General features: G+C 45.1%; 1 protein-coding gene across 2 annotated transcripts in view; it reads left to right on the top strand.

The window, feature by feature from the left end:
- The window catches only part of EPHX2 (epoxide hydrolase 2), a 77,469-nt gene that overhangs the window by 20,258 nt on the left and 30,516 nt on the right, over nt 1-26,695 (top strand). For both annotated transcript variants that reach the window (XM_060653645.3, XM_060653646.3), the window contains exons 3-11: nt 1,224-1,380; nt 2,599-2,789; nt 4,495-4,617; nt 7,674-7,748; nt 11,995-12,090; nt 12,634-12,712; nt 15,367-15,401; nt 21,658-21,684; nt 24,338-24,423. In XM_060653645.3, the coding sequence (XP_060509628.3) occupies nt 1,224-1,380; nt 2,599-2,789; nt 4,495-4,617; nt 7,674-7,748; nt 11,995-12,090; nt 12,634-12,712; nt 15,367-15,401; nt 21,658-21,684; nt 24,338-24,423 (869 nt within the window). The remainder of the gene's footprint in view (nt 1-1,223; nt 1,381-2,598; nt 2,790-4,494; nt 4,618-7,673; nt 7,749-11,994; nt 12,091-12,633; nt 12,713-15,366; nt 15,402-21,657; nt 21,685-24,337; nt 24,424-26,695) is intronic.

Genomic DNA, 26,695 nt, shown 5'->3' with positions numbered 1-26,695 from the left:
TTTGCTTTTTTTTGCTGTTGGGTTGTGTGAGTTCTTTATGTATTTTGGATATTAGCTCCTTATCAGATATGTGATATCTGATATGTTTTTTCCATTCCATAGGTTTCCCTTTTAATTTTAGCATTTTGTTGATGTCTTCCTTTGCTGTGTAGAAGCTTTTTAGTTTGAAGCAGTCCCACTTGTTTATTTTTGCTTTTGTTGCTTTTACTTTTGTTGTCAGATTCCTAAAGTCATCACCAAAACCTATGTCAAGGAATTTACCACCTATGTTTTCTTCTAGGGGTTTTATGGTTTCAGTCTTTTATCCATTTTGAGTTAATTTTTGTGTATGATGTAGGATAGGGGTCAAATTTCATTGTTTTGCATGTTGCTGTCCAATTTTCCCAACACCATTTATTGAAGAGATTGTCCTTTTCCCATTGTGTATTCTCAGCTCTTTTGTTGTAAATTATTTGAGCACGTATGCATGGGTTCATTTATGGCCTATCATTCTGCTATTGGGTATTTAGGTAGTTTTCAACGTGAGCTATTACAAATAGGGGTGGTATCATAGTGCGTAAATGTATCATAACCCATTTTGCTCTTAATAAGTATATTAGTTATACTTATTAGTTACAGGCCCACTGTAACAAAATATCACAGACTTAGTGGTTTAAACAATAGAAATTTATTTTCTCAAAGCTCTGGAGCCTTGAAGCCCAAGATCAAGGTGTGACAGGGTTGGTTTTTTCTGAGGTCTCTCTTCTTGACTTGTAGTGGCCATCTTCCTGTGTCTTCAGTCCTTCCTGTGTGTGTGTGTGTGTGTGTGTGTGTGTGTGTGTGTGTGTCCTAATCTCCTGTTCTTACCAGGATACCAGTCAGATTAGATTAGGGCCCACTCCTGACCTCATTTTATCTTAATCACCTCTTTAAAGACCCTACCTCCAAGAGTAGTCACATTCTGAAGTATGAGGGGTTAAGATTTCAACATAAATTTGGGGGAAACACCATTCAGCCCATCACAGAGGCATTTGTGTAGTTTGCAGTGTGGGACTCTTAGGAACAGTGCTGCTACAGTGCCCTAGAATAGTGCATGTATGTACATGTCTTTTGGTGAACATGTCTTTTGGGAATGGTGACATTCCCTTTGGGTGTGTGTCTAGGAGTGGAGTTGCTGGATCATAGCAAGGGGTTGTACAAAGGGTTGTACGAATTGATAGTCCCTTATGAATTCATTTTTACAGTGGGTGCCACTCATGGAAGAAAACTGCAGGAAGTGTTCTCAGGACTCTGGAATCCGCCTCCCTGAGAATTTCTCTGTAAGTCAAATCTTTGGCAAGGCAGCTGCAACAAAGATCAACCACCCCATGCTTCAGGCGGCTCTTGCTCTCAGAAAGCAGGGTAAGGATCCAATACTGGCCGTTCTCGGAACCATCCACACCAGAACCCTTGGAAAGGTTAGGTCAGAAGACATCTAGATGTGCTCTGAGATCACAAGTCTTCTGGACCTCGATGGAAAGCCATTCTTAAAACATAGCCCCAAAGTAAGTTTTATCAAATGGCAAAAAATAACACCATCAGAATAGCTGGGAAAATGTAAGAATTTTATTTAATAAAGCAATTTGTGCCAGAGACTGCCTTGTGAGCAAAATTCTCTCCCTCTAGTGACACTAGTAATGACCAGAATGACCCAACTTCTTGCCACAGTGATTGAAAATCAAGGCCTTTTAAGCAACTGTGATTGTCTTGACCTTTGAATGTTAAAGGGGCTGAGCTATGAGCTAGCTGACACGAATTCAGATGGTGTCAAATGGCCTAAGACGTGAGATCATGTTTATCCAATAGACATTTATTCAGTGTCAGGACCCAGCTTTTGGTCACAGGCATATTCGAAATCATTCTACCCACTCATCAGTAGACTTATCTGGTCGCGGCTAAGCCATCCCATGTCCATATCTCTCACTCATGTTACAGGCACAGGGTCTCACCACTGACTCATCAGTATCTTGTTCCCAGCAGCTCCTGGTTCTTGCCCTTCCAGGGGATAATGCTGTCTCTGTTTACATTCCTCTAGTTTTGAAATGGGAATGCAGTCTCTGACAGTTAAGGCAGGTGTTTCGAACTATAGTTGAGCTGAGTCTTAAGTACTATAGACTGGACGAAGCACTGGCAGGGCAGTTCAAAGGCACAATTCTGAGCCGGCTGGGTTCTGCCTTCACTGTGTGGCTCAGGGCAGCTCATAATTTTTCTGAGCTTCTGTTTGCTGTAAAAGTGGATGGTAAGATCTGTCCCGCCTACCCCAAAGGTGGTGAGGATCATATGAGCTGATGAAGGTCACAACCTCTTGCTCTACAGTTGCAAGGAATTGAGGGATGTAGTGTTTCTATCCAAGCTTCTGGAAGCCCTTAATGTACACAGTTAACTCACTCTCAGGTCTCTGTGTCAGGAGGTGCTAATGGGTGAAGATGCTTCTTTTCCAACCTGTCAGTTTAGACGCTGGGCATCAAGAGGTTGATGTAAATAAACAGAACCCTGCTTGGCCCCTTCTCCGTGGGGTACCCAGAGCTTCTCAGAGCAAAGTCCTGTATCTGGTCCAGTCACTGGTGTCTTCTCTCTCAGGATATACAACCTGCCTCCTCACCAACAACTGGCTGGATGACAGTGCTCAGAGGGGCATCCTGGCCCAGCTGGTGTGTCAGCTGAGGCCACACTTTGACTTCCTGGTAGAGTCATGCAGGATCAGAATGGCCAAGCCTGATCCTCGGATCTACAAGTTTGTACTGGACACCTTGAACGCCAGCCCCAATGAGGTATGTAGACACTTCCTTTTAGTGAAAAAGAATGTTCTAGAGATACTGCAATTAAGAAAAACTGTGGAGGAGTGAGCAGGTGGGGGACATCTGGAGCCTGGTAGGACCTCTAGGTCCAGTGGCAGGGTCCTGTTCTCCCAGGCCAGGACTTATAAAGGACTTTACCCATCCCTTCAGTCTAGAACAGTCTACAAGATGTGGGCATCTGGCCCCTCTCTGTGGCTTTTATTGGTCAAAACAGGTATTGTCAAAACTGCTGACCAGCTGCCTCAGTTTACCTATAAAGGAACATAGACCCTGGGAGACTTTCCCAAGACCACAAGGCTGGTAAGAGTCACCCCACCAAAGGGTGAGCAGAATTGGGCTCCAATATTACAGCTGTCTCTCTAGGCACCCCTAAAATTCTGTCTTTATATTGTCTCTAATTATCTATTTCTATAACTGTTTTCCTTGTATTCTCCACCTCTAATTTTCAAAAAAGGCAATCAGAACAAGGTTAAATTCCTTTCACTGATGTTTCTGACTCTTTCTCATTGGCCCCACCTTGTCCACGAGCTCATCAGATGAAACCCTGAACTCTGTCATGGGGAATCCTTATCAGGCTCAATCCCAGAAGTCTTCCTCTCTCCTCTCATACTTTGCTCTTACTCCCCTTAGTCCCTGGATTAAGCCTTGTAACAGTGCTCTGAATTTTAGTGTGCGTATAAATAAACGTCTTCTCGTTTCTGACTTTTGGGTCGTGTGAGCTGCTTAGAATTCTAGACCTGCCGTAATCCAAGATGATGAATGCGCTTACGCTTTCTTCTACAACTTTAAGGATTTTCTTTTAACTTTAAAATGTCCATCTTTGCTCCATTCAGAATTTATTTTGGGATGAGGTGTGAAGGAAGCATCCATTTTTTCCCCCAAAACAGTTAAAATAATTATATAATCTTTCAAATACTATTTTTCCTCATCAGGCAGACAACACGAATTGTTTATATTTGGGTTTATTCCTCAGCTCTCTTCTATTTCACTAACATGTCTATCTTCTAACACCCCCTCACCACCACCACCCCCTTTTTTTTTTTTACCTTCTGTGGCTTGATAATTTGTTTTAGTATCTGCCCTTATTACAGTTCTTTTCTACACTTTTTTTTGTCTGTTCGTCTGTTCATACATGTTGATTTCCTAGATTAATTTATTTTGATGTCACCCTGATAAGTTTATATCCTTCCTTAATTTTCTTACAGTTTCAGAATTCAGGCTGAAACCCATAAGTGCACATGGGAATAAGTGTATCTATCTGTATGTTTATGTGTATGCTCATGTAATTAAATGTTTTTAACTTTTTTTAAAAAATGTTTTTCTGTTTTTGAGATAGAGTGCAAGCGGGAGAGGGGCAGAGAGAGAGGAAGCTTCAGAGTCCGAAGCAGTCTCCAGGCTCTGAGCTATTAGCACAGAGCCCGATGCGGGGCTCAAACTCATGGACTGGGAGATCATGACCTGAGCCAAAGTCGGACACTTAACCGACTGAGCCACCCAGGCACCCCTAAATATTTTTAACTTTAAGAGTAAATAATTATATGGAGAAAAAGTAACTCTTCATCTTGTCATAAAATAACCAGTGTTTGCATTTTAATGTGTTTCTTTCCGGTGTTGTCCCTCACGCATGAGTTTTGCTTTGGCCGGTGGTGATTCTAGTATCTGTGCTATTTGGATATAGGTTGTATTCTTGGATGACATCGGGGCTAATCTGAAGCCAGCTCGTGACTTGGGGATGGTCACCATTCTCGTCCGTGACACAGACACAGCCCTGAGGGAACTGGAGAAAGTAACTGGGGTGCAGGTAACTTTACGGCTGTGCCAGGTTGGGTTTTGGCCAGTCACCAGTGCTTAGGTGTGCAAGAAACAGCAAGGGAGGGGAGAACTGGTTCTGGGAGTTCTTGAACCTCCTGGGTGGGAGGCCAGTACCTATTGTGTAATCAGCATGATGTCCTTGAAGAGCTTTGTATTTATTTCTCTGCAGTCATGAACAGAGAAACTGCTCTGAGAAGGAGAATCCATACTAGTCAGAGTCAGAAGAACCAAGACCCAAGACAAGATTGAGGCTTTCAAACCCACCAGCCTTGACTTTTTAGAGTAAATATTGAGAATTTAGCTGCCAGGCCTGACCCCATGGGGGTGCAGGGCACAGTCCTCACCTGGTCTGCCTGATCATACTGCTGGCACTCAGAGTGGTTTAGTTAACCATCCCTCACAGAGGAGGATGGGATGCCCTTAATGATGTCTGATGGTGGCCTAGGGGTTAGCCTTCTGTGCCAGAGCTGAGGAACCTTTTGTTGTTAGAGAAGTCTACCTGAGATGGCTGAGCCCGCTGAGCCCAGGCGGAACAGTTAATACAAGCCTTTTGCAGGAATGCATTGCTTTGCTTGTGTCAGCATAATGCGAGAGGAGGGAGGGACATATGCCTGGCTAAGCCAGCTGGACGTCACAGCCATCCCAACCATTTTCTCAAAGGGAACTGAGTTCGTTTCCTGAGGTGCCATAAAGTACACAGACTGGGTGGCCAAGGCAGTCTGGGTAGGAGGCCAGAAGTCCAAGATTAAGGTGTTGGTGGGACGGTTTCTTCTGAGGCCTCTCTCCTTGGCTTGTAGATGGATGGCCACATTCTCTCTGTCTTCACATGGTCTTGCCCTGTGTGTGTGTCCAAACGCCCTCCTCTTACAAGGGCACCAGCCAGATTATAGTTTAACTCTAGTAGGCTCACTCCACAATGACCTCGTTTAACCTAAGTGTCCTCTTTAAAGACCTTATCTCCAAACACAGTCCCATTCTGAGGCTCTGGGGATTAAGATGTCAACAGATGAATTTGGAGGGGACACAAATTTAGCCCCCATGACAGGGACAATTGATTTGTCATCTTTAACAAATAAATACAAAATGTGTATCTAATGACTTCACAACCTCAAAGCGTCTTGCCCAGACTTGATTTATCCTTCCACAAGCCTGAAGGTCTTGTGCAGCAGAGAAGAAAACGTGGAATCCCAGCAGCCACCTGCTTGCCCCACTTACTAGTATCCCCTGGTCATATATGAGCCACAGATACCTGTCCTGTAAAATCAGAAAAGTAAACTGTGCCTCACCTGTCTCCTTCTTCAGAGTATGGGCAAGATAAAAGGAAAAATGAAATGAAAATGAAAATTACACCTTTTTAAGTGGAGGAGACTTACCCCTTATCTCTCAGGAAGGCTATGGGACTCAGTTCTGAGCAGGCTTTGTAAATTGTATAAATGGCGGGAGAACTATAAGAACAGGAAACCCCCACCCCCTCAGCCCTGGAAGCAGTGGGACATCTGCTAGGGTGTGACCTAGGAAGTCAGGGATACCTTAGAAGAAGAGTCCCAAGGCACACTGGCCTATGGTCAGTGTCTTGGCTTTCTCAGGCCCGACAAGGCTCATTGTCATCAGAGGCCACCAAGCTGCCCATCCCTCCTGCCACACCCTGAATCCCCTCCAGATGCCACAGAGGTTGGGGGCTTGCCTTCTGTTTCCCACCCTCGGAGGATGCCCAGGCAGACTCTTCCATGTTTAAAAGGGAGGTGGATTTCATAGTTTACTTCCTGCGCTTTAGAGGTCAGAGAACTGGATAGCTGATGGGAGCCACTTCTTCCTCAGTTACAGCTTTGGGACTAAAGATGAGAGATCTAGCAGTAGAAGTCACTAATATGTCACTTGTCATGAATAAATTCACTTAGGTGTGCTCAGCATCCTGTCCTTTATCATTTGTCTCAAGATACCTGACACAAATGAGTCAAAGGAGCCCCTTATGCACCTTTTGTTCAGGAATTTTCTTCTTTACCCAGATGTCATACAAAGATGGGTTATCTGACCTCCTGGGACTCCAGAGGACAGACCTGGGGACTGCAGGCTGAACTCTGCCCCCTTCCACCTCAAATTCATTCATGTGAAAGCCCCAGGACCTCAGAAGTGACTATATTTGGAGATAGGGCTTTTAAAGAGGTGATTAAGGTAAAATGAGGTCATTGGGGTAGGCCTTAAACCAGTATGACTGTGTCCTTATGAGAAGAGGCAGTTAGGACACACACACACACAGAGGGAAGACCATGTGAGGACCCAGGGTGAAGGCGGCCATTGCAAGCCAAAGAGGGAGGCCTCAGGAAGAACCAACCCAGCTTCCAGAACTGAGAGACATAACTGTCTGTTGTTTCTGTCACCTTGTCTGTGGCACATTGTTATGGCAGCTCGAGCAGATGAATACAGAGGCCGAGAGAGTTTGATTTTGGCCATCTTGAGAGAGAATCCCTTCAGCAGAGCCATCCAGTGATGGGACGGTGAACTTTGCATCCCTAATGCTGTCCAAGAAGTGCCTGGGTGACCACTTGAGGAACTGCCACAGAGAAGAATTCTATTAATTGAAGTACAAAATCTCAGTGTTTTAGAGCAGTTGGTTTTTGTTGTTTTTTTTTCCTTATGTGAAGTTCAGTTGGTGGCAGCCAGGGGCTTTGCTTCATGCAGCCATTCAAAGACCCAGGTTGACGGAGGACCCACTGTCTTCCGCCGGTAGTTTCCCAGGTCACACCAGGCTCTCACCTGGGAGAGGTGGGGTAGAGAATTTAGAGAATCGAGGGGGATTTTAATGGGTCAGGCTGATAGGCCATACCCTTCTGTCAGAGGACTCAGTCATGGGCTACTCTGACCTGAGAGAGAGGGGAGAAGAGAAATGTAGCTGTGTGCCTGCAGGAGAGGGACATGAGCTGGGAAATCCCCGGAGGACCCAGGAGGCCACAGCACAGGCCAGCACTCTGGAGTTCTGGAAGCTCTCTCAGAACTTCTCACAGAAGGAGGCTGCCGCCTCTCTTACTGTACCTCTTTTCCGTCCAGCTTCTCCAAGTTGCCACCGCTCTGCCAATCGCATGCAATCCGAGGGACGTGAGCCATGGCTATGTGCCAATAAAGGTATGTGAGCGCTCTCTCCCAGGCCGCTGCGCCCTCCCTAAATATGTCACCTACACGGACCTGCAGAGACATTTGTTAAATACCAAGGGTAGCCGAACATCCGCTGCTTGTAGGGAAATAGTACTTGCCACGAGTAGCAGTCCACAGAAGTCGGAAGGCACCACGCCTTAGGATATGCAAAGCAGTGTGACAGATGTAGTCAGACTCCTTTGGAACAACAGGTTATATGGGGCCCTGAGTTGCCCAGAGGTGCTAAAGGGCATGTGTGTCTGGCCTGTGTTCTGGGGAGAACTTGTTTCTATTCCAACACATATTCATCACCCACTGCCTTGGTGTCAGCAAGGGCCAGGTATGAGAACAAGACAGACTCGTTCTCAAGGAACCCAGAGTGAGGACAAAGGACAGAAGTGGTCATTAAAACATCTGGTGGTCAGGGCTATGGCAAAGCCAAGGCCATGTGCAGAGGGGCCTCGACTCCTGAGCCAGCCAGGATACAGAGCAGGGTGTTAGAATGTCCTAACCCCATTCAGTGGATTCACTTTGGGATCTCTCTTAATTTGTCATTGGTCCCATTTAAATGAAAAGGGACCCAAAGCTGCAGGTCAGCTTGTATGCTAAACAAGATGGGATAGTTGCTTTGGAGACAGGCAGAACCAGTTTGAATCCTGGCATGGGCACCAAGTTTGCAAGTTTAGGTACATTTCTTTTTTTCTTTTTTTAATAATTCTTTTTATTTATTTATTTTGAGAGAGAGAGAGTACAAGCTGGGGAGGGGCAGAGAGAGAGAGAGAGAGAGAGAGAGAGAGAGAATCCCAAGCAGGCTCTGTAGAATCAGCACAGAGCCTGACATGGGGCTCAAACTCACAAAACCGCGAGATCATGACCTGAGCCTAAATCAAGAGTCAGATGCTTAGCCGACTGAGTCACCTAGGTGCCCCCAGGTACATTTCTTTATCACTCTGAATCTCAGTGTATGCAGCTTTATAATGAGGTGATACTAATACCTGCCTTCAGCGTTCTTGTGTGGATTACAGTTGACCCTTGAACAACACGGGTTTGAATAGCATGGGTCCACTCATATGAGGATTTTGTAAGAACAGTGCTCTAGATGCATTTTCTCTCCCTTATGATTTTCTCAGATACGTTTTCTTTCCTCTAGCTCACTTTATTGTAAGATTCCAGCATATGAGACATAGAACACAAAATACGTGTTAATCAACTATTATCGGTAAGGCTTCTGGTCAACAGCAAGCTAGTAGTAGTTCAGTTTTGGGGGAGTCAAAAGTTACATGCAGATGTTCGACTCCGGGTGGGGGTCAGTACCCCTTGTCCCCACCTTGTTCAAGGGTCAACGGTAATTAAAATACCGCATGCAGACCACAGGGCGTAGTACCCCCTGCTGCCCTGGAGGACAACCCCTCCGATATTTACTGGGTATTTGTTATTTGCCAGGCATGGAGAGAAATACCAAGATGAATGGAGGGCCTTCTGTGACCTCAGGAATCTTCCAGTCTACTGAGATAAACATTCACAGGTCCTTGTATAATAGTGGTGCCTGGAGCGCTTGGGATGGGCCCTGTGAGGGCGGAGGCTGCCGCGGTGAATGCTTAGCAGCCGTGGTGGGGTAGGCACGTAAGGATAAATGGAAGCCGGATAGAAAGAAAGGGCTGAAGCTACTGGTCAGCGTCAGCGCCGCCCCTCCTGTAACCTTTGGGGCTCCTGAAGGGGTGAGCGTTTCATGAGGTCCCCTCACACCTCATCTCCGGTATTGAGGAGCTAGGGACTCTTTCCCTGGGGCCTGGGGTCTGGGCTGTATCCTTGTGGCTTCAATGCCAAGGACAGGGTTGTTCTCCTCTGAGGCTTGAAGGTCCAGTCCCTTTCGATACATTTCTCATTTGACCTTGAAGGAGTGTGATCAGAGCTGCTTTATCACCCCCTCTGTCTTCGCTCCAAATTAAAGGCCTGGGGCGGCTACTTCTGGGGCGGAGCTATTCCTTCTGTCTTCCCTGAATGCTGGTGCAGTCCAGCCTGGGTTCGATCTTTCTCATTTTCTGGCTTTCTGGTAATTTTATTAACATATCACGTAAAGGATGGGAAAGTACGTGCGTTTGCTGGGCTACTCAGTCAAATATGAAGCAGCGAGAGGGGTCCTTTGAGTTAGGCTTCACTTACAACAGAGGCAGATTAAGATCATTTTAGGAGCACCTGGGTGGCTCAGTCGGTTAAGTGGCCGACTTCAGCTCAGGTCATGATCTCGCGGTCTGTGAGTGCAAGCCCCGCGTTGGGCTCTGTGCTGACAGCTCAGAGCCTGGAGCCTGTTTCAGATTCTGTGTCTCCCTCTCTCTCTGACCCTCCCCCGTTCATGCTCTGTCTCTCAAATAAATAAATGTTTTAAAAAAAATCATTTTACTGGAGAAATAAGTCAGTCAGAGAAAGATACCCCATGTTTTCACTCATATGTGGATCTTGAGAAACTTAACAGAAGACCATGGCGGGAGGGGAAGGGAGGAAAAATAAAGGGAGGAAAAATAAAATATAAATAATATAAAAAAAAAAAGATCATTTCACTGGACATCAGTACTAGAACATTTTTCAATATAAGGAGTATAGAATTTCAAGTTAAATCCTTCCCTTTGCCAAGTACCAACCGGAACACTATGGAACATATTCTGATAAGACTGTAGACCATGAAGGAGTATGTGAAATGCCAGCCAAATGCTTTCTCGAGCAAAATAACTCCTTGGGAATCATGAGTGAAACTTCCGGTTTGGAACACGGAGTTTGGAGTAATCGGAGATGCAGCTAAATAGAATTGCTCCAAGTGAATTTCTAGATGCAAAGCTTATTTTTCTCATTTCTTTCCATTAGAAAGTTGGAGACACATACTTTGGGGGAAAATAGAGCACTTTGCCTCCATATTGCTTTAGTTCGTGTGCTTAGACCACACGATAATGATTGAAGTAGGTTCAGTACTAAAACAAACAATCCCAAGGTTTCAGTGGCCCAACACCAAGTTTGTTTTCTTGCTTGCAGAGCAGTCCAGTGTGGGGTAGGAGTGGGTGTTCTCCATGCAGTTGTTCAAGCAGCCAGGCTCCTTCTTTCTGCTGGCTCTCACTTTCTTGAGGCCCTAACTATCCAGGAGCAGATAGGAAAAGGAGGAGGACCAAGTGTGGGAGGGTTATACGGGCCCAGGATGTAGCACATACTTCTCCGACTCATATACCTTTGGCCAGAACTCGGCCACATGGCCACATCCATTGCGAGGAAGTGGGGGAGGTCTGGAAGATGCTGTCAGGTGCCAGGGAGAAGAGAACACAGATACAGAGCTCTAGCAGCCTCTGACACACAGAGCCCAGAAAGGACAAGAAGTTAGCAAAGCTTGAAGAAGACTTTATATCTAAGAGATAAATAATTTTTAGGGGCATCTAGGTGGCTCTGTTAGTTAAATGCCCAACTCTTTTTTTTTTTTTTTTAACACTTTTTCATTTTTGAGAGAGAGAGAGAAGGACAGAGCATGAGCAGGGGAGGGGCAGAGAGCTGGAGACACTGCATCCGAAGCAGGCTCCAGGTTCTGAGCTATCAGCACAAAACCAGACACAGGGCATGAACCCACGAACCGTGAGATTATGACCTAAGCCAAAGTTGGACGCTTAACCAACTGAGACACCCAGGTGCCCCAAATGCCCAACTCTTGGTTTGGGCTCAGGTCATGATCTCATGGTTTATGGGTTCAAGCCCCGTGTCAGGCTCTGCAGTGACAGCGCGAGCCTGCTTGGGATTCTCTATCTCCTTCTCTCTTCCCCTCCCTGCAAAATGAATAAATTAAAAAAAAAAAAAAGATAATTTTTAACAAAGCAATCCTGGTATTCTGTATGTTAACATGAATATTACACTGTGCACAAAATCAGCCCAGTTTAAAATACAGAAGACCTGTCAAACAGTATCAGAAACTCTGACGGTATGAGGGCCTTTCAGGGAGGAAGGCCGAATTGTTTTGTTCTTCTTTCCAACATTATAACCTTCTTTTCAGGCTTCCTATGTGCCTAGGAAAGCTGCCTGTTTTTAATGCACTTTGGCCAGTTGTCTTCTTGAACATCTTCTAGCACTGGGGTCTTGAGCTGAGCAAACTGGGCCATGTGAGGTCTGGCAATACACTGAGAAGGCCTGGGGCAGCCTGCAGAAGGCGTACCTGGTTCTGCCCAGCCTGGTGCTGTGGTCACTACCCGCTCACCTCTCTTTTCTACAGCCTGGGGTGCGTATGCATTTTGTGGAGCTGGGCTCCGGTCCTGCCGTGTGCCTGTGCCATGGATTTCCGGAGAGCTGGTTCTCTTGGAGGTACCAGGTAAAGGAAACTGGGGGAAGGTACGCCCCAGCCAGGGGGAGGGGAAGGGAGGGGAAAGTCTAGGTGGTATGGCCCAGAGTAGAATGCCCTTAAGAAGCTGAAAACTTAACAGTGGAGCATCGTCTTGAACGTGTGACCATGTGATACCTCAGAAGTGTTGGGGCCAGAGTTGGGGCCAGACCTCAGATCTGTGCTAGCCCCATATGCCACTTTTGCAGATTAGAAAAAGGCAGATTCTTCCGGACACTTTATGCCACCTGCTGGGAAGCCTTTGTAATGAATATAGAAATCTGCAAGATCTGTGCTATGCTAAGAAAAATGCTTAGATGTAGCATTAGATGCAGTATACGAGTCCTACCACTGTGCATGGCCGCCCTATGCAGGTGGGCTTGTTCCAGCCTCGTGGTGGTGATTCCAGATAGTGCCACATGGCGCTTTGAGTTGAACCATTTACAAGAACGGGGATAGAAGGAAGAAAGAAGGAGTGTCGGCAAAAGACTGATGAGGCCACACTTGAGTGTACCTGAATTGTTTGTTTTCTAGATCCCTGCTCTGGCTCAGGCGGGTTTCCGGGTGCTAGCTCTGGATATGAAAGGCTATGGAGAGTCATCTGCTCCTCCTGGTAGGTTAGCTGTCTCACAGCTGTCCTGTGTTGGTTATGCCTTCTGCCTGAGCTCTCCAACCGCACTGACTTTCCCTGGGCCCACGTTGGAGCAAGCAGCCCTTCAAGGGGGTCTGACTTCGCCCTTCCTCTCTCCTTCAGTGATCTGTGTCTGTGCACTTTGGGCTCAGATATCCCTGCTCTGCATTACCTGAAAGAACACAAGAAACCCAGTGGCCTATGCCCTGAGGAAGTCTCCCACTGGTCGGGAGGATATAGGGCATAGGATGTACCATACAGCTATAGAACTTTTTTCATCTTGCAGAACTCTGTACTCCTTAAGCACTAATTCCCCATTCCCCTTTCCCTAGCCCCTGGCAACTACCTTTCTCTCTATCTATGAATTTGACTACTCCAGTCATCTCTAAGTGGATCATACAATATTTATCCTTTTGTGGCTGGCTGATATCACTTAGCATGATGTCTTCAAGATTCATCCACATTGTGGCATATATCACAATTTCCTTCCTTTTGGAGGCTGAATAATACTTCATTGTAACTATAGATCACATTTTGTTTATCCATCTGTTCATCAGTGGACATTTGTGTTGCCTCCACCTTCTGGCTAATGTTGAATAATGCTGCTACAAATATGGGTATGCAGTATCTGCTTGAGTTCCTCCTTTCAGTTTTTTGGGGTGTATACCCAGAAGTGGAACTGCTGGATCATACGGTAATTGGTAGGCCAGATTCTTAACCCAGGGTCTCTGGATCCCAGATGGGCCTATCTAAGGATGGACATCAGGGGCCTATGAACCCGAGTCTATGTGTGGATTTATGAACACTTGCCTGGGGTGAGGGAGTCTACTGCTTTATCAGTTTCAGAGGGGTTCTCAGCCCCAAACTGTTAAGCTCCCCAGGTGGGGACAGGAACGTGTTACAGCCAGGCCTGCGGCAGAATCCCTGTCCCTCCCGGTGCCAGCCGTGCTGTTAACCATGGCAGCTCAGTGAACCAAACAAGCTGCTCACCACCCCTTCCCTGAGCTGCCTCCCCCGTGTTCACGTCAAGCCTATTGTGTCGAGTTTGAAGCCAGCTGACGTGAACTGGCACTCAGGTGACCACCAGTCAGACCATTCAGCCTGCTGTGGCAGGCGAGTGCCTCCATGATTGTTCCCTGATTGTCATGGTATCGACTTAGCGGCTACTCACTGCCTCTTGAGTGGTGCAGAGGCACTTTTGACAAAAAGAAAGCTTCTAGTCCAAACACCCAGGAAAGACATTTAAGGGTTTCCCCCTCCCCAAATTTAATTATTAAGATATTTATTTTTATTCATCTCTATTATGATCTTCCCTGAATCCCCTAGGCGTAACTTAGTAATTAATTTATCATTCAGGCTAGAACACTATTAAAAGAAACACAAACTGAACTGTTCTGGATGAATTGGGACTTATACATACCCTAATTATAACTTTTTTTAAGAAAATAATAATTTACACATTAACTGTTGCTAAAGATTATACACAACGTGAATTCTAAAGCCAAGCATGATGATCTGGAATGCATACAAATACATTGCAGATCATTTGTATGTAAATTTCATATCATTTGGCAATAGATTTTAAATAACACATTATTTTCCTTTAAAACCGTGACTCCGTTATCCTGCTATTTTCTCTCTTCCCTTGTCGCTACTGAAAAGTCCCATGCCATTCGAATCTGTGAGGTTTTCTATGTGACCATTTTCTTTTTCTTCACTCTTGATACCTTTAGGATCTTTTTATTTATCTTGCTGTGTTCTAAAATTTTATGATGTTATATACCATGATCTGGGTCTCTTTTCATCCACTTTTCTGGGTACGTATATCTTTTAGTTCTTGGAAGTTTTCTTGAATTATTTCTTCGATAGTTTTTTTCTTCTGTTTTCTCTTCTTTTTTTCTTTTTTCTTCTTTGCTTTCTGGAATTGCTATTATTATTAAAATGTTCATACTACCCAAAGTGATCTATAGATTCAGTGGAATCCCTATTTAAAATCCCAATGACATTTTTTTACAGAAATAGAAAAAATAATTCTACAATTCATATGATCCACCAAAAAAACCCTAATAGTCAAATCAGTCTTTAGAAAGAACGAAGCTGGAAGACTTATACTTCCTGGTTTCAAAATATATTACAGAGCTACAGTAATCAAAACAAGGTGGTATTGGTATAAAGACGGACATATGGCCAGTGGAACTGAGTAGAGAGCCCAGAAATAAATCCACACCTGAACTGTCAGCTGATCTTTGACTAGGGTGTCTAGCACATACCTTAGGGGAGAGGGCAGTCTCTTCAACCAGTGATGCTGGGAAAATTGGATATCCACATGCAAGAGAATGAAATTGGACCCTTACCTTACACCCTACACAAAAATCAACTCAAAATGGATTAAAGACTTAAATGTAAGACCTGAAACTAAAACTCTTAGAGGAAAGCGTAAATGAAAAGCTTTGTGCCATTGACCTTGACAGTGATTTCATGGACGTGACCCCAAAAGCACAGGAAACAAAACCAAAAATAAGTAGACTACAGCAATCTAAAGATTCAATAAGGTATATTTTTTTGGCAAAGGGGCCCTCTTAGTTTGTTGGTAATTTTCAAGTATGTTAATTAATTGTCTTTATTTTTAATGGCAGAAATAGAAGAATATTCCTTGGAAGTGTTATGCAAGGTAAGGAAGATCTTTGGGTAACATTTGTAACATCTTTTCTGTCCTGGTGTTTTCACTGATACCAGATAGAGGTATGGGTATTCATTAAACCCTAGGAAAGCATTTTACAGCATTTGGGTATACAATCTTACAGTTAAGGTGGTATTTCAAAATGATAGCCAACATTTACTGTATATCAAGTACTGTTCCAAACATTTGATGGAAGAAGAAACTGAGTCACCAGGAGGCGAAGTAATTGCCTGAGGTCAACAGCTAGTAGAGCCAGGTCTGACCTCTGCCACAGCTCCTGTGGCCTTCCTCGTAGCCACTCCCCAACTCACCTTGCCATCCTGAGGATTTTATTTTTTATTTTTATTAATTCTTTATTTAAAAGAAAATGTTTTTTAATGTTTATTTATTTGTGAGAGAGAGAGACAGAGCACCAGTGGGGGAGGGACAGAGAGAGAGACACACACAGAATCCCAAGCAGGTTCCAGGCTCTGAGCTGTCAGCACAGAGCCCGACGTGGGGCTCGAACTCACGAACCGCGAGATCATGACCTAAGCCGGATGCTTAACCGACTGAGCCACCGAGGCACCCCTATTTTTTAAATTTTTTTTAGAGAGAGAGAGGTACAAGTGAATGAGGGGCAGAGAGAGAGAGAATCCCATGAGGGGTAGAGAGAGAAAGGGAGGGAGAGAAAGAGAGAAGCGGGCTCGTGCTCACCTGATATGGGACTCGAACTCACAAACCATGAGATCATGACCTGAGCCGAAGTCAGATGCATAACGCCTGATCCACCCAGGCACCCTCCATCCTGAAGATTTTAAAAATTATTTTGGTAAAGATGTTGTTGGCCAGACCTAGGGAGTTAGCGTGTGGATTGGTGACTGTAATGGCGCTCCTATTCTAGGTGAAGTGTAAGCACCATCAGGGAGGGGACCCTCATTTCAGGGCTTGCAAGAGGAAGCCAAGGCTGAGGTGAGGAGACTGTGCCCCAAGGCTCCATCAGCCCTTGGGAAAAGCAAGGCGGGGAGCCTTAGCCGGGGGAGCCAAGGGGAAGAAATAGCCTCTTGGTTGGCCGGAAAGCTGGCGATGCCCCTGATGATGCTAAAATTACAAGAAGGCTCCATCTAGGAGTCATAGCTCTATTTGGATCTCCTCCCAACCAGGCCCACACGTAGGCTTTGGTGCCTTAGAAGAGGAGCATTGATAAAACCTTACTTTCCAGTTGGGGTTGTCCTTCCTTCCTCAGTTTCTGAGTCTTTACCTCTTTCACTCTGCCACTTCTGATCTTGCTCATATCTCCCCCGAAATCCTGCCAAGATTTCCCCAGCGACCCTGTGGGGAGGGGGGTGGGTTCTCCCCATTCCCCTGATGTCCCCTAACTGGACCCCTACTTCTTTGTGTCAAAATTGGTTCTTAAGACAGATAGATCTGGTCACTTGACATAATTGCCTTCCAGAAGAAGGCAATTCTTTTACTAAAACAAAGAAGATAAAATGTGAGGCTCCTGTCCTCCAACTCCACCCTTTAAAAGTCATTCGTATGTCCACTACTAGGTATTCACACAAAAGAATTTAAAAAAATATGTCCACCAAAAACCTGGATGTGAATGTTCACAGCAGCATTATTCACAAAAGCCAAAAAGTAGAAACGACCCCAATGTTCAATAACTGATGAATGGATAAAAAATATGTGACATATCCATACAATGGAATAGTATTCAGCCATAAACAGGCATGAGATCATGATGCATGCTTCAACATGAATGACCCTTAAAAACATTATGCTAAGATAAGCCAGTCACAAATGGCCATGTATTGTATAATTCCATTTGGGAGAAATTTCCAGAAGAGGTCAGAAATGAAATTAATGGTTGCCAAGGGCTAGAGGAAATGGGGAACTACTGTTTATGGGTACAAGGTTTCTTTTTGGCATGATGAAATGTTCTGTAACTAGATAGCAGTGGTGATCTCACAACTCTGTAACTACACTAAACTCCGTTGAATTGTTTATTTTAAACAGGTGAATTTTATGGTATATGAGTCATAGTTCAATAAAGCTGTCATTTGAAAAATTATCAGCACAATATTTATAATGTAAAATTTTTTTTAAAACCCTCTATGTAATCTTTTTTTAAAAATTACCTGCATAAACTTTAAATATAAGAAACTGAATAAAGAGCCATATACTGCTTATCTTCAAATGCCCACAAAAATCCTTCTCTCAACTACACCCCCCCCCCAAATATATTGAAAACTTTTTTTTTTCCTCAACCGCAAATCCTTAAATGTATGTGCCAGTTCATCATACAACTGCTATTTGTTTTAGAATAAGTATCTTTAGGGGGCGCCTGGGTGGCTCAGTCTGTTAAGTGTCCGACTTCGGCTCAGGTCATGATCTCATGGTTCATGGGTTTGAGCCCTGCATCAGACTCTGTGCAGACAGCTCAGAGCCTGGAGACTGCTCAGGTTCTGTGTCTCCCTCTCTCTCTACCCTACCCCTCTCTTTCCCTCCCCCCTTCCTTCCCTCCCTCCCTCCCTCCCTCTCTCTCTCTCTCTCAAAAAATAAATAAACATTCAAAAAAATTTTTTCGAATAAGTACCTTTAGGGAACCATGAACGTATTCTCTGTGTGTCTGTAGTCTTAGGATTCCAAATTAGGGGTGTTGGAATGCAACATAGCAATAACATTGAGAGGCTTATCCACACCCAGTTGCCCCTTTCATTGTGATTGACCTTGAGTAAGTCATTTAACCTTTCCAGGTCGTGCTGTCAAGTATAAGATGCAGTCAGAGGGATGTACTTCATGTTCTCAAGACCCCTCCTGATCTGAGTGTGATTCTTAGTTTTGTGGTGTTAAAATAGTAAAAATTCAACCAAGTAAATTATAAAGATCTAATTGGTTTTATGAATCGATTCATAAATCAGACAGTATTCCATCTAGCAAGTAGAGGGGAACTCACTCCAAAGGGCTACAGAAAAGATTGTTAAAGGTAGAGAGGGAGTGGAAAGAAGGTAATTATTAGCAGAGAATCCATTGTTTTAGGCAAGGTGGACCTTCTAAGGGGAACAGAAAGGGTACTGACCAGGAAATTCCCATGTTGATTGATTATAGGTTACATTTAGGGGTGCCTGGGTGGCTCAGTCTGTTAAGCACTGACTTCGGCTCAGGTCATGATCTTGTGGTCCCTGGGTTTGAGCCCCGTGTGGGGCTCTGTGCTGATGGCTCGGAGCCTGGAGCCTGTTTCGGATTCTGTGTCTCCCTCTCTCTCTGGTTCTTCACCACTCACATGCTCTCTCTGTCTCTCAAAAATACACATTAAAAAAAAGTTTTTTAAAAAGAAGGTTACATTTATAGGAGGTTGAAACTGCAGTCAGACTGTGTATTGAGTGTTGGTTTTCTGACTTGGGGCCTTTACCTAAGTGATGCCATTTTAGGTCTGATTTTCTTTTTAAGAGTAGGATGTGGAAATAACACTGAACTAATCTCCAGTCTCTCCGTGGTTAATTGCAAAGTAAGAAGAAGCTCTTTGGTGTCTCTTATAAGAATACTGATCCTATCTGATCAGCACCCTACCCTCGTGACCTCACTGAACCTTAATTACTTCTGTAAAGACACTATTTTCAAATATAATCACACTGGGGATTAGGGCTTTAACATGTGAATTTTGAGGGACACAAACATTCAGTCATAACGAAACTTTCTGACAGCATAGTATGGTGCCTTTCAATAATTGTTCCCCTGTCTTTGGGGGGAAAGGTGAAAATAAAAACCATTAAACTAATAACCTAATTATATCAATACTGAGTATCTACATTAAAAGAAAACAACAACAAATTGTGCACATTTTAACCAATGGAACCTGTCATCTGCACTTGCTTTCCAACGTTCTTCAGGGGAGCAGTGAGGGGTTTGCCCGCTGCTCCCTACCTAGTGAGGTTGTCACTGTGACCCCCGGATTTCTGGGCAGGCTTGGGAGCTGGGGTAGCAAAAGGAGCCAGAAAACCTTTAACATTCTTTCTCTTTGAAGAATGTTACTGTCACTGGCTGTAGGCAGAACTCTGTGTGTGTCCCCCAACCCCGCCAAAAAGGATGTTCCCATTTGGTGGATGTCCCCATCGGAACTGAGGCCGCAGTGGAGAATAACTGAACACTTTTTTTAATGCTCTTAGGGCTCTGTGGGAAGCCCTTTGTCTTCTATCATGCTATCCTTCTATCCTGAAGTTTCCATCTCCTTGCTTAGTGTAGAAGAACAAAAGATAGGCCTTGCCCAGAGAAGGAAAAAAAGCTCGCCTTTCATTTTGGAAGCACCTAAAACAGGAGGGGAGGGAAATACAATCACATTTATCTTCTAAGTCTTCAAACTTTTATGGTGCAAATCTCCGCAGCCTCCAGTGAGGGCAGTGATCTAGGGAATCAAAAACAAATTAGGGACTTCTCAATTGGTAGGGGGGAGGAATCAAGGGACTGGAAAATATTTAAAATAACGCTGTTGGTCCACAGGGCAAACCAGGATAGCTTTGAAGGCTTTGATGTTGAATTTTTTTTTTATGTTTATTTACTTAGAGAGAGAGTGGAAGCACAAGTGGGAGAGGGAGAGAGAGAGAGAAGGAGGGAGGGAGAGAATTGCAAGCAAGCTCTGTGCTGTCAGAGCAGAGCCTGACACAGGGCTCAAACCCATGACCTGTGAGATCAGGATCTGAGCTAAAATCAAGAGTCAGACACTTAACTGACTGAGCCACCCAGGCACCCCTTGATGTTAAATTTTTGAAATCAGATAGACTTGGAATCAGTCCCAGTTCTGCCTGACTAGCAATGTTGGCCTTGGCTGCATTTGACCATTTGGCCGTTGTGAGCCTCAGCTACCTCATCTGTAGAGTGGACATACAGATGCATGAGGGGAAAGGACGTGAATTGAGTGGCCAAGCTAGGGCTCCAGAGATAGAGCTCCATAGACTCTTTAATTATAGCAAGCAGAGCACAGGCTCAGGTAAATAGGGGGTAGCATTGACAAGTTAGACGGGATCATATAGGAGGAGTGAGGTGGGGAAGCCGGAAGGTGGTGTGGCTTTCTGCAGGGGCTGAATGGCGTGTCAGGTCTCTGATTCATTCTGTCTACACCTCTGCTCTGTCCTACCCTCCCTCCATCCCCAGCAGGATTCCCCTGCTTGCTCATTTTGTACCTGGCCCAATATGGCATCCCCAAGTCCTGATTCTGGATGACCCGCATCTCCAGCACCTCCACACATCTTAGACCCCTTTTCCAGACCCCGAGCTTGCTGGCGGGTGTGGCCAGGAGCCCCCATGTGTGCTGCGGGACAAGGGGCAGGAGCTCACTGTCCTGGGGCAAGGCAAGCAGCCAGCCCTCTGCACAGCAGTTTTCTTCCCCTTTCTTTCTCCCGGGAAGAAGGCATGATTTCTGTCTTATGATGGATGTTGCCCAGTTAGGGATGTGCACCAACATACGCTGAATAATTCACTGTGCTCATCTGAGATCAGCCTGGTTACTGAGAGGATGCTGGAAGGGGAAGGGAGAGAACTCACAAGCGAGGGAAATGACTGAACGTTGTATTCGTGTGCTCAGGGTGCCATAACCAACTACCACAGACTGGGAGGCTTAAACAACAGAAATTTATTCTCTCACCATTCTGGAGGCTGGAGCCCGTCCAGCTCGAGATCAAGGTGTCGGCAGGGTTTCATCTGAAGCTTGTTGGTGGCCGTTTCTCCCTGTGTCTTCACTTGGGCTTTCCTCTGTGCGTGTCTGTGTTGAGACCTTTTGTTCTTTTTTTTTTTTTTTTTTTAATGTTTTTATTTATTTTTGAGACAGAGACAAAGAGCATGAGCAGGGGAGGGGCAAAGAGAGAGGGAGACACAGAATCGGAAGCAGGCTCCAGGCTCTGAGCTGTCAGCACAGAGCCCGACGCAGGGCTCAAACTTGCGGACTGTGAGATCATGACCTGAGCTGAAGCTGGACGATTAACCGACTGAGCCACCCAGGCACCCCGAGACCTTTTGTTCTTATAAAGACACTGGCCAACTTGGATCATGGCTTACTCTGATGACCTCATTTTAACTTATCTCTTTAATGCCCCTGTCTCCAAATACAGTCACATTCCAAGGTCCTGGGGGTAGGGGTGGTGTTAGGGCTTCAACATGTGAATTTGGGGAAGACACAATATAGCCCATAAAAAGGCAGATACAGTAATTCTAATATTGAAGCAGCTGAGGTGGGTGTATACAATTTCTGATTTTTTTGTCTTTTCTTTCTTAGGAGATGGTAACCTTCCTGGATAAGTTGGTAAGTCATTATTTTAAACTGATCTCTGGAGAATTCTGTTTGTGTGGGCAATTAAAGATGTACCTTTGTTTTGTTTGTGTTTTGAGAGAGAGTGAGGAAGGGGCAGAGGGAAAGTGGGGGGGCAGAGAGAGAGAGAGAGAGAGAGAGAGATTCTCAAGTAGGCTCTACACCCAGCACAGAGCCTGACGCGGGGCTTGATCCCACAACGGTGAGATCATTACCTGAACCAAAATCGAGAGTCAGACGTTGAACTGACCGAGCCACCCAGGTGCCCCAAAGACGGAACTGTCAAAGGTGTCAGCTGTTAGAACCCTCAAGGAGAGTGGCAAGGGTAGGAATGACACTTTGGGGACAGTGGGAGGCAGGGTAGGTGCTCAGGAGGAAGTATAGACACAGAGATGGCAGAGTGGAGAACAGTGTAGAGCCAAGCTTGTTTTGGTTTTTTGTTTCATGAAAAGCATTTTCCAGGATACTTCTTTTGGCCTTCAACCAGGGTCAAGAGCTTTGTGTCACGAAGTTTGGGAAATATCCTATAGGCTGATATTTCACAACTTTTAAAACCGTGTATCTATCCCTTTGGAAAGACCTGAAGTCAAATTCCTTCATTTAACATCATGTGGAATGTCAAACACAAAGCAGGTCAATGGTGGTGATCTGAGACTATGCTTCTGCTTTTTACTTGTGTAAGTTTGAGATCGCAGTTAGGTAGTATGCTTTCCCTGTCCTCAATTAGGTCACGGTGGCAGGATGAGGACAGCGGGACCTAGACTGAGGCAGAGAAGGGCTCAGCCAGGACAGTGACCGTGGAGGGGTAGTGAAGAGAGAACCCCAAAATGGCACATTTAGTGCCTGTTTGTTGGATATGAGAGAGAGTCAGGAGGAGAATTCAAGATGACCCAGGGGTTCCAGTTGGGCAGCAAGGTATGGTGCCAGCCACTGTAGGAAACGAGGCAAAGGTGTCACTGTCCTCGCCTTCTGCAGATTCTCAGTCCCACAGAATCAGCTTTGGACCTTTTGAGAATGAGGGGGAGGGACATGTAAGAGGACATGGCCCGGTGTGGCCACCCCAGTTCCAACTCTAGAAGATTTCCATCCGGCTGAGAAAGTCTCTTACTCTGATTGTTGGAAGAGAGCCCCGGTGGCTGTCGGCCGCTGGGCTGGGTGTCCCTCCCTGGCCCAGGCATTACTGGGACACACAGGAAGGAAGCTGGACCCATTGCTGGTGAGGAGGTCACCCGCCACCTGGAGGTGGAAGCTGAAGCCATTAGAGTAGTAGATGGGTTCCCAAGGACAGGCCTGAGAGCTGAGCCATGAAGTAACTCCTGTGAGAGAGGAAGAGGAGGGGGTAGACTCAGTGAGTGAGAAAAGAACCTGGAAAGCATAGAGTCACAGAGGCCCAGGGAAGAACATTTTTTTTTTTTTTTTTCAACGTTTATTTATTTTTGGGACAGAGAGAGACAGAGCATGAACGGGGGAGGGGCAGAGAGAGAGGGAGACACAGAATCTGAAACAGGCTCCAGGCTCTGAGCCATCATCCCAGAGCCTGATGCGGGGCTCGAACTCACGGACCGTGAGATCGTGACCTGGCTGAAGTCGGACGCTTAACCGACTGCGCCACCCAGGCGCCCCCAGGGAAGAACATTTTAAAGGAAATGTCTGATGCTGCAGAACAGTCAGAAGAGTGACAGCTGAGAGGGCAAAAAACTGTTACCAGTGATTAATAGCCTTTAAGAGGGAAGTTTCAGTGGACTCAGGGGTAGCAGGGAAGAAGCCAAGTTGTGGGGCCTTAGGAAGGTCGCCAGGCAGGTGACTGGCGTGGATCACTGGGAAGTTGGACACAAGACAAAAGTGTGGCAAGGGAGCTGAGGCAGGGAGCTGCTTTTCAAGATGAAGGGCCCTCATGTGGCTGACTGGGGCCAGCAGGGCTGGGTGGAGGGGTGAGCCTGATTTTAAGTTGGGGAAGCTTGGGTCTGAGTTACCATCCGTGTGGCCTTGGGCAAGTGGCCTAACAACTGCGAGCCTGTCTTCCTATTTGTAAAACGTGTATTCAAAGGTTATTGGGAGAATTCCAGACAATGGGTGCATATGCTACACACAGCGCCTATCTTAGGAGGTCCTCAATAAAAGGGAGCTGTTGTCATCCATTGTTAGCAGCAGAAGAAGAAAGGAAGATGCAGGTAGAGAGAGAGGGATTAAAGATGTCTCTGAGGTTTTAGTGGTTAGTTAAGGGAGGGAAGATCCCAAAAGAATGGGGAGAGAATCACAATCACTCAGTGAAAAGTGAACATGGAACACAGGGAGGTAAGTCATACTAACTTGAAGACAAAAAGTAGAGAAAGAGGTGAAACACACTTTGATTTGAGGGAAGGTAGAGAGGGAGAGGATTTGTGGCCAGTGGCCTTAGTGTTCTAAGAAAATGTAGGAGACCAGTCATCTGCAGAGGCTCTGTGGGGCTGGTGTGTGGGAAGGGAGGCCTGAAGAGGGTGGACGTTGGGGGAGCTACTGCGTGGTCAGTGGAGGACAGGTCCTAGAAAGTGAAGGAAAGGATCGCCAGACGAGGGTTTGGGCCTCCAGGGAGCACAAGGCGTTGGGCTCTCAGCATCCCATCCCAGAAACCTGCCCATATTCAGCTCATGTCTTTATCCTTCACTAGGGGATCACTCAAGCAGTGTTCATTGGCCACGACTGGGGAGGCATGCTGGTGTGGAACATGGCTCTCTTCTACCCGGAGAGAGTGAGGTAATTAGGCCGCAGAATTTGGCCCAGAGTTTGGACTTGAATTCCTGTTAGAATCCTTCCTCAGGTCTTGAACTGCAGTCAACTTTTTGAGAACAAATAGATTATCTGGGAAGGCAACATGTAACTTCTTAGTGCCCATTGATGAGTTAATGTCTTAGGAAGCAAGGCCTGTCCCAGTTACCAGTAATGGGACAGATAACTCAGGGCCTGGGTAGCCAGTGGGAATGTAGGAGAATGTAGATGTTTGGGGGGAGTGGGTGAGGCAGCAAGGGTGGTGGGGTCATAGAGCTGAGTGCCAGGAGAAACTTCAGCCCCGGACCAGGAGTTAGGAAATGTGCCTTTCAGTTTTGCCATGACTGGCTGTGTGATGAATCATTTCACCCGTTAGGCCTTGGTTTCCTCAATGATAGCATAGTAATGGTAACTCCTTTTGACTATATAACCTGCAAAATGCTGTGCAGGTGTCAGGTTAGAATGGCATTTTGTGACCACCATCACATTGCTCACAGTCATTCTTAGAATGGCATCAGAGTACTGGCGGGAGCTTTCAAAGGACAGATTTTGAACCCAGAGAGCCAGGTGGTCTTTGTAGCCATCCCCCAGTTGTGCTGGCAACTGTAGTTAAAGCGTGTTGTGTGACCTCCTATTTCAGCTTGGGATCTTAGCGTATTAAATCAACATCATCCTTAGCTACCTGTATTTCCCTAACTAATCCAGTCACTTTTTCTTTCATTGAGTTTATAATGGAAACACTGAAGAACTTTGTTCAGCTCAACATCAGCTCAAGTGGTAGGATGATATCGAAGACCAACATGAATCAAACACTTCCTGAAATATTTTTAAAGTTTTTGCACTCTTGTCCCTCTGATCTCATTAGCTTCTCTCTCTGTCCTCTCTTTCACTCAGAGTTGAAATAAGAGCTCAGTTCTTAGCAGTTGGGTCACTAGAAAGTTACTCTGTAGACTGTATTAGATGCTTCTTGAAAGGGGTAAAAGGAATGAGAGCAACAAGCTTATGATCTCTACCTTGAAGGAAGTGAAACACCTTCTTGTTGTTTTATTAAACGTAGTCTCTGTCTCTCTCCTGTGAGACTTTGAAAATATTTAACATGAGCCCAGTAAAGTTGTGCCCAGAAGAACATTAGGTCTGGGATACATAAGCATGCTCTGGATTCCTGTTCCTCTTCTCATTGTTCTGCTTCCATCCTGTCATTAGTTTGGTAGTAGTTGCTCCTTTTCCATCTATGCTCATCAAAACAGCCCTGTTGCTGCATTCCTGGAGGAGAGGGAAGGAGCTGGGACCCCCTTCCAGGGGCAAAGCTGGCTTTTAAGAATATTGTTGGCATTGTGGTGCCTGGGTGGCACAGTCGGTTAAGCATCCCACTCGATCTCGGTGCAGCTCAGGTCATGATCTCACAGTTTATGAGTTCGAGCCCCTCATCAGGCTCTGCGTTGATGACGTAGAGCCTGCTTGAGATTCTGTCTCTCCTTCTCTCTGCCCCTCACCTGCCCGTGCTCTTTCTCTCTCTCTCCAAATAAATAAATAAACTTAAAAAAAAATTAAAAAAAAAATCTTTGGCATTGATCTTCACATTTCTAGCCAGATAATGAATGAAAAGGGAAAACCCACCTTTAGTGTGGAATATTTCTTTAAATCCTTAGTTTTGGCATTCTACTGAGATAAATTGCAGGGATCTATTTAATGTAAGAGTTGCTTCACTTGTTTGCAAGAATGCCTTTTTACATCCTTTCTGTGACAATTATCTAGAGACTCCGCTCCCAAAAGGAGGCTGTGGTTTAGCTTTTTCCAATCTTAATGCAGTTGGCAGCAGCATTTATATGCTAACATCTCATGTGATGATAATTTTTTTATATATGGAATAAACTGTATGTCAAGGCAATTGAAAAGAAAATCCTATTCAGCTCAGAATGTTAAGCAAAAGCTAGAATTTCTTGACTTGTGATTTAAGTTATGCTTAAAATAGGCTCACTGTGATAACATTGGAAACCTTTAGACATCAGGGTAACTTATTTTGTAGCCTAACCTGCACTGTCTTTGGTGGCTATTGAACATTTGAAATGTGGCTGGTTCGAATTGAGATTACTCTATGTAGGAAATACCTTACAGATTTCAAAGACTTGATAGCAAAAAAAGAAAAGGTAAAATATCTTATTAATAATTTTTATATTGATGGCATGTTGAAATGATTAATATTTTAAATATATTGGGTTGAATATTTAAGTATTTAAATCAGCATTAGATTTCAAATTTT

The sequence above is a fragment of the Panthera onca genome, chromosome B1 (assembly GCF_046562875.1).
Source record: "Panthera onca isolate mPanOnc1 chromosome B1, mPanOnc1 haplotype 2, whole genome shotgun sequence".
Taxonomy (NCBI): Eukaryota; Metazoa; Chordata; class Mammalia; order Carnivora; family Felidae; genus Panthera; species Panthera onca.
Note: the sequence above shows the minus strand (reverse complement) of the source record. Positions and strands in the feature narration are given on the sequence as shown.